General features: G+C 44.2%; 1 protein-coding gene and 1 long non-coding RNA gene across 13 annotated transcripts in view; one reads left to right on the plus strand and one right to left on the minus strand.

The window, feature by feature from the left end:
• The window catches only part of UQCC1 (ubiquinol-cytochrome c reductase complex assembly factor 1), a 110,460-nt gene that overhangs the window by 53,804 nt on the left and 42,365 nt on the right, over positions 1–14,291 (minus strand). For all 12 annotated transcript variants that reach the window (XM_028828354.2, XM_028828353.2, XM_077951772.1 and 9 more), the window contains one exon: positions 12,577–12,634. In XM_028828354.2, the coding sequence (XP_028684187.1) occupies positions 12,577–12,634 (58 nt within the window). The remainder of the gene's footprint in view (positions 1–12,576; positions 12,635–14,291) is intronic.
• LOC144332121 (uncharacterized) overlaps positions 8,376–14,291 on the plus strand; it is a 29,748-nt gene continuing 23,832 nt past the window's right edge. Inside the window, exons 1-2 of the long non-coding RNA XR_013399894.1 lie at positions 8,376–8,531; positions 11,734–12,876. This is a non-coding gene — a long non-coding RNA (uncharacterized LOC144332121). The remainder of the gene's footprint in view (positions 8,532–11,733; positions 12,877–14,291) is intronic.

The following is a 14,291-nucleotide window of genomic DNA, read 5'->3' on the forward strand; positions in this document are numbered from 1 at the left end:
AGGCCGAGACGGGTGGATCACGAGGTCAGGAGATCGAGACCATCCTGGCTAACACGGTGAAACTCCGTCTCTACTAAAAAAAAAAAAATACAAAAAAACTAGCCGGGCGAGGTGGCGGGCGCCTGTAGTCCCAGCTACTCGGGAGGCTGAGGCAGGAGAATGGCGGGAACCCGGGAGGCGGAGCTTGCAGTGAGCTGAGATCCAGCCACAGCACTCCAGCCTGGGTGACAGAGCAAGACTCAGTCTCAAAAAAAAAAAAAAAAAAAAACCTCTACAGCAAATCTCATTACACATAAAGTTGTAAGATCAAAGCAAAGAATCAGTCTTCCTATCAACCTGAAGTTACTGAAGATTCCCATGAGTTCTACTGGGAAAATAAGATTCTGATCCAGAGGGCTGTCCAATCACCAGTACCACATTCAGCTAATTAAATGCTCACCTAATTCTTTCCCTGAGTTTGTGAATCAAATTCACTAGGTAGTTAAGGACAGAAAAGTAGTCCTATTGTGAAGGACTTTTTTGTTTATCCTCTTCAAGGGAAAAGCAGAGCTCAAGGCTGGGCCGAAATCTTAAGACAGTCAGCTGCCTGGAATGTCCAGACAAGCAGCTGAATACCAATTCTTAGGCCACCTGACCTTGAAGCCTATCACGTTCAATTTACTCTTGTTTGACAACTGTTTTGAATAGGTAATACATGTACATAGTAATAAAAACCAAGTCTCCTTCCTACCTTCATCCCCTGCCAACCAGTTCCTCTCCCAAAGGCAACCTCAGCTACTAGCTGCTTAGGAAACCTTCCACATATAACCTATACACACACAAGTTTATGTATGTGTGTATTCTTTTTACATAAATGGTACCTTCTTTATCTTCCCTTTTGTGCTAGCACTCTACACATACTATCTTTTTTTTTTTTTTTGGAAGCGAGGTCTGGCTCTATCACCCAGGCTGGAAAGCAGTGGTACAATCTCAGCTCACTGCAACCTCTGCCTCCTGGGCTCAAGTCATCCTTCTACCTCAGCCTCCCGAGTAGCTGGGACTTCAAGCATGCGCCACCACGCCCAGCTAACTTTTGTATTTCCTGCAGAGATGAAATGGGGTTTCGCCACGTTGCCCAGGCTGGTCTCAAACTCGTAAGCTCAAGTGATCCTCCTGCCTTGGCCTCCCCAAGTGCTGGGATTACAGGCGTGAGCCACCACACCCAGCCAACGTACTATTCTCAGACATTAAGAAAAAATTACGCCGGGCGCGGTGGCTCAAGCCTGTAATCCCAGCACTTTGGGAGGCCGAGACGGGCGGATCACGAGGTCAGGAGATCGAAATCATCCTGGTTAACACGGTGAAACCCCATCTCTACTAAAAAATACAAAAAACTAGCCGGGCGCGGTGGCGGGTGCCTGTAGTCCCAGCTACTCGGGAGGCTGAGGCAGGAGAATGGCGTAAACCCGGGAGGCGGAGCTTGCAGTGAGCCGAGATCGCGCCACTGCACTCCAGCCTGGGTGACAGAGCGAGACTCCGTCTCAAAAAAAAAAAAAAAAAAAAGAAAAGAAAAAATTACATCTGATACCGGAATAGAAGGATGGAAGTGAAGAAATCTCAACTCCAACTCTTGTGTTCCATCCACAGACACCCCAGTGAAAACTTTTGGACACCAGAATGGATTCCTGCTAATTTATTTGACCATTGTTAGGGTGACATCTGATTGATGCTGAATTCAACTAGTTTATCTGGCAATGTTTCCTATTCTAAAAATGACTAACAGGAAGAAAGAAAAAAAAAAAACTTGGCTGGGCGCGGTGGCTCAAGCCTGTAATCCCAGCACTTTGGGAGGCTGAGGCGGGCGGATCACGAGGTCAGGAGATCGAGACCATCCTGGCTAACACGGTGAAACCCCGTCTCTACTAAAAATACAAAAAGAAATTAGCCGGGCGTGGTGGCGGGCGCCTGTAGTCCCAGCTACTCTGGAGGCTGAGGCAGGAGAATGGCATGAACCCGGGAGGCGGAGCTTGCAGTGAGCCGAGATCACGCCACTGCACTCCAGTCTGGGCAACAGAGCGAGACTCCGTCTCAAAAAAAAAAAAAAAAAACTTAAATAGCAAAAACGGACAAGTGCTATAATTAACAGTTAACACAACTACATGCCAGGCACTAGGCTAAGTGATTTGGATGCATTATTTTTTCTAATCTTTACAACAACTCCATGAAGCTGATATTGGTGTCCTTACTGTCCTCATTTCACAGGTGAGAAAATTTGAGTCTTAGAGAAGTAACTTGCCCAACGATACAAACCTAGTAAGTGCTAAAACTGAGATCTGAACCTAGACAATCTGATCCCAAAGTCCTACTAAGGTTTTTGTTGTTTTTGCCTCCTTCAATGATTAAAACAAACCCTCCAGAATCTATTGACCCTATTTTTCATTCAGTCCTCACAAGTACAGTAATTTAAGCTTCAAAACTAGCATCATGTTAGAAACACCACATCAGAAAAAAAAAAAAAAAAGACTGGTAACTGGAGGCAAGCATACCTATAACAAGAGTAACTGCTAGCAGCCTAATAGGAAAAGAGGAAATGAAAAATTTATTTAATAGAGACATGAAAAAACTAGCAGAGCAATTAAGGTTCAACAGGTACAACTCAAAGACAATAGTCTGGCAAAATACAGTTAAGAGTTATCAGGACATCAGTTATTAGGACAACATTAGTTATTAAGAATTATCAGGACATCATGAGTTATTCAGAAAAGGCTAAAGTATGTTGAATGGTAAAAGAAAAATAAATAGGCCAGGCGCGGTGGCTCATGCCTGTAATTCCAGCACCCTGAAAGGTCAAGGCAGGCAGATCACCTGAGCTCAGGAGTTCGAGACCAGCCTGGACAACATGATGAAACCTCATCTCTACAAAAAATGCAAAAATTAGGCCGCGCACGGTGGCTCACACCTGTAATCCCAGCACTTTGGGAGGCTGAGGCGGCCGGATCACCTGAGGTCGGGAGTTCAAGACCAGCCTGACCAACATGCTGAAACCTCGTCTCTACTAAAAATGCAAAATTAGCCAGGCGTGGTGGCGCATGCCTGTAATCCCAGCTACTTGGGAGGCTGAGGCAGGAGAATCGCTTGAACCCGGGAGGTGGAGGTTGCAGTGAGCCAAGTTCATATCATTGCACTCCAGCCTGGCAACAGAGCAAGAAACTGTCTCAAAATAAACAAACAAACAAACAAACAAAAATTAGTGGGGCATGGTCGTGCATGACTGTAGTCCCAGCTATTTGGGAGGCTGAGGCAGGAGAATTGCTTGAGCCCCAGAGGTGGAGGTTGCAGTGAGCTATGATTGTGCCATTGTACTCCAGCCTGGGAGACACAGAGAGAGCTTGCCTCAAAAAAAATAAAAATAAAAATAAAAAGACATAAATAAAGAAAAATAAAACAAAGTCAAAATGGTTAATAAAAATTAAAGACTTGAAGATCCTGCTACCCACTGCAAAACAAAGCCAACACTTGTCACAGACTCTGACCATATAACAATAATGTTGAGTCATTAAGTAAGCTATTTCACAATACAGCTCACTTCAAATCACATCATGGGTGTATATCTTCATAATAAATGTCTAAATTTAACATTGAGAGGTCAAATTACATTTTGTCACTGATTTAAAGTCATAATGTCAGACCTCTGTTGGAAACGAGTGGGAACTGAGGACAGGGGGCATTATGGAGGGAATAACACACTTCTATGCTAAAACATAATGAAATAAATAAAAACTGCCCTTAAGAATGCAGGCTGGGCGCAGTGGCTCATGCCTGTAATCCCAGCACTTTGGGAGGCCGAGGCGGGCGGATCACCTGAGGTCAGGAGTTCGAGACCAGCCTGGCCAACCTGGTGAAACCTCATCTCTACCAAAAATATAAAAATTAGCCGGGCGTGGTGGCAGGTGCCTGTAGTCCCAGCTACTCAGGAGTCTGAGGCAGGAGAATCGCTTGAACCTGGGAGGCAGAAGCAGCAGTGAGCCGAGATCGCGCCATTGCTCTACAGCCTTGGCATCAACAGTGAGATTCCGTCTCAAAAAAAAAAAAACAAAATATCAGTGTGCCAATCTGTATCCAGGAAAAAAAAAAAAAAAAAAGAATACAAAATAAACTTTAAAAACTATCTTGTAATGAGAAAGATTCCTATATTAATTAATCATTTATTGAATAAGTATTACTAAGCACCTACTCTGAATATTGACTGAATCTGTGCAGAAGCTACTACTCTCTGTTTAGGATCAACTCAAGGTGCTCCTCCCAAGTTTGATGTGTCACCCAGGCTGGAGTGCAGTGGTGTGATCTCAGCTCACTGCAATCTCTGTCTCCCAGGTTCAAGAGATTCTCCTGCCTCAGTTTCCTGAGTAGCTGGGATTACTGAGTAGCTGGGATTACAGGCACCCACCACCACACCCAGCCAATTTCTGTATTTTTAGTAGAGATAGGGTTTCACCATGTTGGTCAGGCTGATCTTGAACTCCCGACCTCTAGTGATCCACCTGCCTCGGCCTCCCAAAGTGCTGGGATTACAGGCGTGAGCCACCGCGCCTGGCCTGATGATGTTCTTAAACCCACAATTTATTATTTAGGTTTTAAGCTTCACAGTACTATCCTTGTCTCTCAGTGATTCCAGTGGCTCATACATAATACTGATCTCTTTTACATATAAGAAAGGCAAATAATCCAGCTAGCAAAGTAAAGAAAAAAAAAGGAGTGTTCAAACCTGGCACCCAGATATCTCTAAAAGGCAAGCATGGAGACAGGACAAAGGAAGAAAATGTCACTCACTAGGAGTATCAAATGATAAAGGGCTGAAGCTATCAATCCTGCCTTGTGGAAAATAATAATAATGATTACTATCATTTACTAAGTTCGGTAATATGAAACTTGTCACTGTAAGATGCGTTTACATTCATTCTCTCTCAGAACATTATAACTATCCCTGTTTCACAGAAAAGAAAACACACTCTGAAGAGGTTAAGTAACTTAAGGTTGCACAGTAGAGAAGAAAGGGGCTGGAATGAAGCCTGAGCTCCCCCCTTTTTCCCCCATTCTGTGATAACACAGCATCAAGAACCTCTTCCTGCTAAATAAGACAAGTAGGAAGGCAACAATACTGTCTGCAGAGTTCAAAGGAACAGGAGAGTTTCCTAGCTATGATTTCCTCCTCTCAGCCTAAATCTGGGAGGGAAGACTCTTGTTATTCCTGATGCTGACCTCCTGCCAGGTACTGGCAGCTCTGAGCATCCTGTCTCGCTCACTCTGTTTGGGCCCTCTGACAATGCCAGTTGTGTTTTGGCCTTGTTTCTCCGGCATGGTAGTTTATAAGCTGCTTAGAGTAGATCTGATTTTGAATTAATAAAGACTAGCAGGCACTTGGGCAGGTTTGTCACTCTGGCTGCTATGAAGGAATCCCAAAGGGGACTTTCACACAGCTTGTTTCCCTTACTCTGTCACCAGCTGAGGCCAAGAAAGCAGAGCCTAGATGGCTACACTCAAGCCCCAGCAGTGTGCTAATGAATGAGTTTATTGATCTGTAAGCTGGCACGCTGACCCTTTTCCAGGGCTGTGTACAAGGCTATCTCCACCTGGTTTCCCAAATTCCCTCACCGTGAAGCCTAATCCTTCTGGGGGGAGCATGAGGGCCACAGGACAACCTGTGGGCAAACAGACAAGTTGGGTGAGGTACTTCCTGAAGCCATCTCACCTGACAACAGGTCTCCTCCAAGAGCTACACCTGGCCTGCAGCTTGCCTGTCAGATCCACTATAAAGAATAAGCCCCTGGGTAGCAGGTATCAGCGCACTTAGGGTATGCAATGTTGGTAAAATGCTGCTGCATAGGCCTTTGGTTTGGGCAATAAAGCTACAAGCGTGGGTGTTTGAACACTGCAACTCTGGCTGGGGGAGGGTAAAAGAGGATGTGCACATGGCCAGGGCTCACCATGTATAGCAGGCCTGGGGTTGCTGGAATCCAGCAGAAGCCTGAATGCCCTACAGCTACAATAAAAATGCTGTGGTGGTTTTAAAGAGCCTCTGCAGAGGCTGCCAGTGTCTGCCAGCGCAGTTCTCTGGCTGCACTGAGACTGGCACCAGTCTGCTTTCTAACCTCTTCCCATCCCCACACTTTAATTCCTTCTCTTCTTTCCCAAAGGCTTCTTCCCTTCAGCTTACAAAATCGTTCCAGTGTTTCCCCCACTTTAAAATAAAAAACAACTAAATGCTTCCCTTCTAAACTGTTTTCCCTCAAGTGATCATCTCCTCATTTGAAACTTCTTAAAAAGTAGTTTACAATAACTTCTTTGCCTCTTAATTACTCCTCAATCCCACATAGTCTGTTCTAGCCCCCAGAAGTCCAAGGCAACTGCTTTCCTTGACCATCCCCAGGCAACCCCCCTTCCCCTGTGATCCCATATAATCTGTACATCATCCTGTGCTAGTTTCAGGTTTACCTGTGGCCTCTCCCGGGACACACATAGTGAGCGCCAAGAAACACGGGGCCCATCATACAGCTGGTGATCCGTAAATGTTTGCTATGCTCATATGACATGTTCATACTCAGGGGAAGAGACCCCTATCCCCTGACCTCCAAATAGGACAATCAGAAAGGAAGCAAAGTGTTTAGAAGGGGCAGGTAACCACAGTTAACTTCAGAGTTGTCTCGGGTCCTCCACTACTGAGTAAGTGGCCTGAGACAATTCCTTAAAATTGCCAAAACTGTCTCCCCATTTGCAAAATGAGAGAAGTGGACTAGATCTGTAGTTTTTAAACTGCATTCTGAGTTTCCATGGAACTACCTAAGGGTCTTTTTTCAGTGGGCATGTTGTGAAGATGTGAAGCAAGCAGGTCATTCCCACCTCCTTTTATCATATGTATCATATTTGGTGGCTGAGCATAAGATTTCATTTTTAAAAAGGACTCTGCTGGCCGAGCGCGGTGGCTCAAGCCTGTAATCCCAGCACTTTGGGAGGCCGAGGCGGGTGGATCACGAGGTCAGGAGATCGAGACTATCCTGGCTAACATGGTGAAACCCCGTCTCTACTAAAAATACAAAAAACTAGCCGGGCGTGGTGGCGGGCGCCTGTAGTCTCAGCTACTTGGGAGGCTGAGGTGGGAGAATGGCGTGAACCCGGGAGGCGGAGCTTGCAGTGAGCCGAGATCACGCCACTGCACTCCAGCCTGGGAGACACAGCGAGACTCCGTCTCAAAAAAAAAAAAAAAAAAAAAAAAAGGACTCTGCTGATAAAAAGTTTGAAAATCACTAGATCCCTCTAGCTGGAAGGCTTTTTCATCCACTCTTTCACTTGCTAACTTCTATTCACCCTTTAGGTGTCAATGTAAATGTTCTCTTCAGTGAAGCCTTCCCTGACTGACCCACCCCTAAACTAAATGAGACGCCCAGCTTCTCCCACATACCTTGTCACATCCTCGCATCACACCTATCACAGCTGTGATTTGTTTAATGTCTCTCTTCTCACCTAAGCCCTAAGAGGGCACGAAATAAATTTGTCTGCTATACACAGTACCTTCAATCAAGAGAATAAATGCCATAATTTTATGAATCTATGTTTAAGCAGGTACTTAAGTATTAATTAATGTTAATTTAAGTATTTAATTAGTTACTTTAGTAGTTATAATTACTAAAGAGGAAAGCAACTTAGTGCTTTGAGTTAGCCAGACCAGCACCTGAATTTCCTCTCCACCACATTCTAACTACTTCTTTGGGAAAGTTCTCTGACTTCTCTAAGGCCCTAATCCCTCATATGTAAAATGAGAATAAAGAAGTTGTGAGCACGTGTGAAATAATATATGTAAATAAATAAAAGATAATATACATAAAACACCTAGTAGTAAGTATATTTATGAAATACCTGACTTTAAAATAATCTTTAAAAACAGACTACATTTTACTCCCTCTCCATCCTACCTTCATTACAGGTATGTTCTAATTTTATTAGTTCCATTCCATTGTATAAAATTAATTTCTGCATTGAGAAGGTACTAGTGCTCCATGACAATTTCAATTTCTCTACAAATCTGTTAACACTTATAATGCCAACACGAATTCCAACTACATAAATCTCCCTGCCCAGAAGAAAGGGAATGCTTCAAAGCAGAGATAATACCTGAATTGGATACTGAAGGAAAAACAGGAATTTGTCAGGTGGAGAGGAGGGGGAAGGGCCTTCTAGGCAGAAGAAACTTCGTGCAGAAGACTTGATATTTCTACTATATCGTTTTGCTTTTTCTTGCAGAGAAGGGAGTAGTGATGCTAATGATGCCTAGAATAGCAACAAATGAGACTAGTAAAGGCACCATAGGTCACATCTGATCAGATGTGAATGCAGTGATATGAAACTTATTTTATTTTATTTATTTTATTTTCTGAGATGGAGTCTCGCTGTGTCGTCTAGGCTGGAGTGCAGTTGCACCATCCCAGCTCACTGCAACCTCAGCTTTCCAGGTTCAAGCAATTCTCGTGCTTTAGCCTCCTGAGTAGCTGGGACTACAGGTGCCCGCCACCATGCCTGGCTAATTTTTTTGTATATTTAGTAGAGACGGGTTTTCCCCATGTTGGCCAAGCTGGTCTTGAACTACTAACCTCAAGTGATCTGCCCACCTCAGCCTCCCAAAGTGCTGGGATTACAACTGTGAGCCACCGGGCCCGGCCAAAACTTGTATTTTATTCTGAGAACAACAGAGAACGTTAAGGAGTGAGTGCGTGTGTGTGTGTATGTGTGTGTTTCTGTGTGTGCTGACCCCATTTGTACTGAGAAGGCCAACAGAATGGGGATAGGGAAGCTAGAGGCCAAAGACCACTTTTCAAGTACAGTTGGTTGCAACTCAGTGTAATCAATTTAGTGGGTGACATCATCAATGTCTGTTGAAAAGAATTCAAATGAAACAGAAAACATCGGAGGTTCCCGCTCTCGGCCTTGGAGCCTCCCTCCCTTGGTCTCTGTACAGAGGAGCTACTTCCTTCTTCCTTCTCCCTTCTTTCTTGCCTATTAAACTCCCTGCTCCTTAAAACTAAAAAAAAAGAAAGAAAGAAAAGAAAGTATCAGCGATTACCTGACATTACAAGGATAAATTTTACAGAACTTTTGTACCAGATTCATGTGTCCATTCACATGTCCATTCTGGTCACAAAGTAACATGCATTTGTTACTATGGGTCAGGGTCAAAAAAAGTTTGAGTTAGGTGACTGAGCAGGTGAAGGGGTGAGGGAAGAGACAAAGGAGGGCTCCCAGGTTTCTGGTGTGGGCATGATGCCAGTGGCCAAGATAGGGAATAGGGGAGGAGGCCTGCTTTTATCAAGTCCACGTGGGGATGCTGGACAGCGAAGACAGCGGCCTTTCTCAGCATTTTTTCGGCAGCCAGAGTCAACACTAATCTTGTTCAGCAAAGACAATGAACACATAGTCATTGCAGCTGCAAGCTCAAGTGAATATACAACTGATAAGGGTCCTCTAGGAGCTGAAGGGCGTCCCAGTCCTAAATCCCAAACCACAGAAACACTGTGAAACTAAAAAAAAGCAGACAGGATAAGTGAAACACCATTTCCTCCAGGGAACTAACAGGGTGTGAGAAATCTTATCCTTATTCTAAGAGTCAACAGGGAACCCTTACCCTTGGGAACCTAAGCAAACCTTCTGAAATGTCAGCCACCAGGGTATTTTTGTTTATTAAGAGTTTGTTTGGTTTTGGTTTTGTTTGGGGGAGGAGGCATTATTTCTACTTTTCTAACTGTTTTCTAAGCCTCCTACCCCACCCCACACTACCACCTCCAAGAGGTACTTCAACCCCTACGCTTCTAGCAAGTCCACTGAGTCCTGTAACCTTGATGTGGCTATCCTTTGGTTACCCTCCTGAAGCTTCAGGCTAAAAGAGCAGGGCCAATAGAACATGGCTTGGGGGGGATCCATCATTCCTCCTAACCGCCTGCCCCGCCCCCCGTCCCCCTCCATTCCATTAGAAGAAAGAGTTTTCCAATTCTGGAAGTATCACAGCACAACTGAGCCCCAAACTAACTACTTTCCTGGTGACCCTTCCACTACATTCCTCAGTAAACCTGCCCCAGACGTGTCAGGCAACTGGCTGCCCTCAAATACTCCATGTTCTTGTACATGTTCTATCTTTTGTTCTCAATATTTCCTCAACCTAAAATGCCCACCCTTTCTCTGACAGAAATTCTAGTCACTCTTCGTGGTGCATCTCAAATGTCACCTCTACCACAAAGCCACTTTTTATCCAACACTCCACCCCATCACCAAATCTGGATTTAGTGACACCACTTCGTGCTTCCACCGCATCTGCCTGTGTCTTGGGCACAGCATTTCTTTCACTGTCGTGCATTATAGGCAATCGTGCTTTTATGTCGTCTGTTTTCCACTAGACTTAACATTTCTTGAAGATCCAGACACAGAGCCTGTATCTGATTTGCCCAAAAGAAACGACCAGAAAAGAACACGTCATACCCTTCTCTCCAACATCCCATGGTCCTGCACACACAGGAGGTCCTCAAGAAGAGTGTGCTGATTCAAACTGAAAAGCTACAGATTCTTTCCACCAACCCTGCAGACCATCAGAACTAGGGGAGAGAAAGAGTGGAAGGGGAATCAAGCGTAGATTTGAAGCAGACAGCTTCCCTCTCTCGATTGAACTAGGGGTGGTACACCCTACTCCTCAGAAATTAAACCAACCTCAGCAAGGAAGATTCAGCAGGCAGTTTGGAAACTTTAAAGAACTATAAGTAGTTTCAAGGTTCTCCCAGCTGCTGTTAGTCGGGTATTGACCTTGGGATGTGGTCACAGGGATTATGTATTTTATTTTGCCATCCACTCCCTCTAACACTGATACCTCTAGCTATATGGGCAATAAAGAGTCTTTCATACAGGTTCTGAATATTATCTTTGAGTTCCTCTGGGAACACCCTAGCCTTCTTGCAACCCTCCCACCTTTCCAGTGAGTAATTTTACAGTGCCACCTCTGCCGTCCTCCTCTCCTGAAAAAGCACTTTTTCCCCTCAATATATCCAGCTTCCCTCCCTGAACGCTATGCCCTAAGCTTCACCATTAAGACAATAGGAAGGCAGTGTGCCTTCTAAGCTGCCTGATGCATGGCACATTTCAAAGAACTAACAGGTAGAAGTATAAGGGTTTTGATAGTTGCAGCTTCCTTTGTGATCCTATAAGTACTTCTCACTCATATTTATTATATAACTTAGGCATTCTGATTTATAATTGACCATTTTACACAACTTATCTCCCTCACTTGACTGTAAGCTTCTTGAGAACTATTCTCTAGTTCCCACAAAGTGCCCAGGACATGGTGTGCACTTAATAAACTACTGCTTAGAAAAAGATAGCATAGGCTGGGCACGGTGGCTCACGCTTGTAATCCCAGCACTTTGGGAAGCCAAGGCAGGTGGATCACTTGAGGTCAGGAGATTAAGACCAGCCTGGCCAGGATGGTGAAACCCTGTCTCTATAAAAATACAAAAAAATCATCTGGGCATGGTGGTGGGCTCCTGTAATCCCAGCTACTCAGAGGGGCTGAGGCATGAGAATCACTTGAACCCAGGAGACGGAGGTTGTAGTAAGCCGCAATTGCACCACTGCACTCCAGCCTAGGCAGCACAGTGAGACTATGTCTAAAAAAAAAAAAAAAGCATAAAATAAACTGCCACTTTAGGCCCCCTAAGCCAAACTCAGTGTAACTGTGTGAGTACAGAGGAAGAAACATTTCAGAGGTGATCAAAACCAAAAAGTATATAGTAGTCAGTTGTGCAATGCAAAGGCTCAGCAGAAGGCAGTCTCAAACAAGGGTTCTTTTGACAGGGCAGCCATTCCCATGTTCCTCAGATACTCACTATGGTCAAAGTAGTAAACTTAGTTCTCCAGAATTTACCTTCCCAAGATCTGGCAGTTCAATAAATACATTCCCCAGCCCCCCACTTCAACGACTCTCCTATATCCTTCTGACCTTTAATACTGTGTAACGTTAGATGAAAAATTGATTTTTTTTGGCTACTTATTTCACAGCTGAAGAAAAAATATACTGTTTAAGGTGTTAAATATTTTTACATGCAACAAACCTGGCATGAAGCTAACTTGTATGCACATTTTAGAGGTACAGGCGTAAATGTCAGTGCTATAATTTGTTATAGGTTTCTGATGACCAGCAATGAAAATGACCACGGATTCTCACAATTCAAACCACTTTTACGTAAATGTGAACTTTCCTAAAACAGCCAAGGGAGAGAAAACTTTCCATCCAAGCTCACAGCGTCTCTTAAGAGATACTGATAGCATTGTTCACTGGGTTAGGTGTTCTTTGAAAAAATCCTACAAATATTAGTTTTCTTCTGGGCCTATGCTTTGACCTTTAATAAAAATGTGCTTCAAGACACCAGTTATTAAAATGAAAGGAACAGTTTTTAACACCTGAACAACTGCCATTTCATATAATCAGCCCTGCTGAGGGCTATACCTTACAAGTCAACAGTGTTTAAAAAAAAAATACATTTAGTGACTTCATTTAAATTGCTCACTTACCAGACGTGGAGTAGGGTTATAAGAAACCATGAATTGAATGTATCAGGCATCTGACACCCTAGAAAATAACAATAAGGTATAAGTATGTGAGGGTTTAAAGGAGGCATACTGACCATATTTTAAACATTGGCAGGCACAGTACTTACAGCGCTCTCTGATTATGCTATTGCAGAAAAGTCCAGTAGAACAATAGGGAGAGACTATGGGATAAAAGAACATTGAATCATAGTGCGCCAGGAGTAAAAGAAAAAAAAAGGATGGATGCGGTGGTTCACACCTGTAATCCCAGCACTTTAGGAGGCCAAGGTGGGCGGATCACCTGAGGTCAGGAGATCAAGACCAGTCTGGCCAACGTGGCGAAACCCCATCTCTACTAAAAATACAAAACTTAACCAGGCATGGTGGTGGACACCTGTAATCCCAGCTACTCAGGAGGCTGAGGCAGGAGAATTACTTGAACCCGGGAGGCAGAGGTTGCAGTGAGCCAAGATCGAACCACTGCACTCCAGCCTGGGCAAGAGAGTGAGACTCTGTCTCAAAAAAAAACAAAAAACAAAACAAAAAAAACATTGAATTCAGTCTGACCACCAGCCTTCTAGTTCTAGCCCTGTTACCAGCTTGTTATGTGGCCTTGGACAAATCACTTCTGCCCTTTGAGTCTTGGTTTTCTCACCTTGCGGAATGTGGCCTAGATTATTTCTATGGTTCCTTCTAGCTTCCGTGTGACTCTACAGTATTTTCCCTCCATGGGCTTGAATTCTGAAAAGCTAGGCAAACACTCCCTCACTTTTTTCACTTGGGCTGCACTGAGAGGCTTAAGTCTTTCTAGTATCCTTTTCCTGTCTTCTTTCTGTAAGGTACCCAATGTGCTATGGATATGGGTGTGCTAAATGATTTGCCCAAAAGAAATGACCAGGAGCTGGGTGCAGTGGCTTACACCTGTAATCCCAGCACTTACGGAGGCTGAGGCGGGTGGATTGCTTGAGCCCAGGAGTTTCAGACCAGCCTGGGAAACATAGTGAGACACCGTCTCTACAAAAAAATACAAAAATTAGCTGGGCATGGTGGCATGCACCTATAGTCCCAGCTACTTGGGAGGCTGAGGTGGGAGGATCACTTGAGCCAGGGAGGTGGAGGTTACAGTGAGCCAAGATCATATCACTGTACTTGAGCCTGAGTGACAGAGCAAGACCCTGTCTCAAAAAAACAGAAAAAAGAAAAAGAAAAGATCAGGCGAAAAAAGTCAGGGCTCTAAGGAGCTGCAGCTGAATAAGAAAGCATATTGTATTTAGTGAAAGGCTGTTCATCACCCCCCAGAAATAACAAAACTGGGAAGGGCTTCTCCTTGGTTTCAGATCCCACAAATTAGTTCTGTGCCCAGACATCAAAGCCTCTCAATTCTCACTCAGCTAAGAAAAGCCTCCTGCTGGATGAGGAGTCTCCCACTGAATGTGCCCTCCTTATTACATAACAGGGAGAAAAGCCAGAGCAAGAGGAAGATGCAAAAAGAGAATAAATAAGTGGGGAATTTGGGCCCTTATGGTAGAATCTGTCCTTTGGGGCAATGACTCAAGAAAGAAGCACTATTCTCTGCTTTTCAGCAACCATCAAGGTATATGAGGTACTAAATGATAACAAAGAGGGGTCACTAGGAGATAAAACATAGGCCCGGACCCCTGTGAGGTACATTAACAGCACCAGTAATAAAGAGCTGT

This window comes from Macaca mulatta, chromosome 10 (genome assembly GCF_049350105.2).
Source record: "Macaca mulatta isolate MMU2019108-1 chromosome 10, T2T-MMU8v2.0, whole genome shotgun sequence".
NCBI lineage: Eukaryota > Metazoa > Chordata > Mammalia > Primates > Cercopithecidae > Macaca > Macaca mulatta.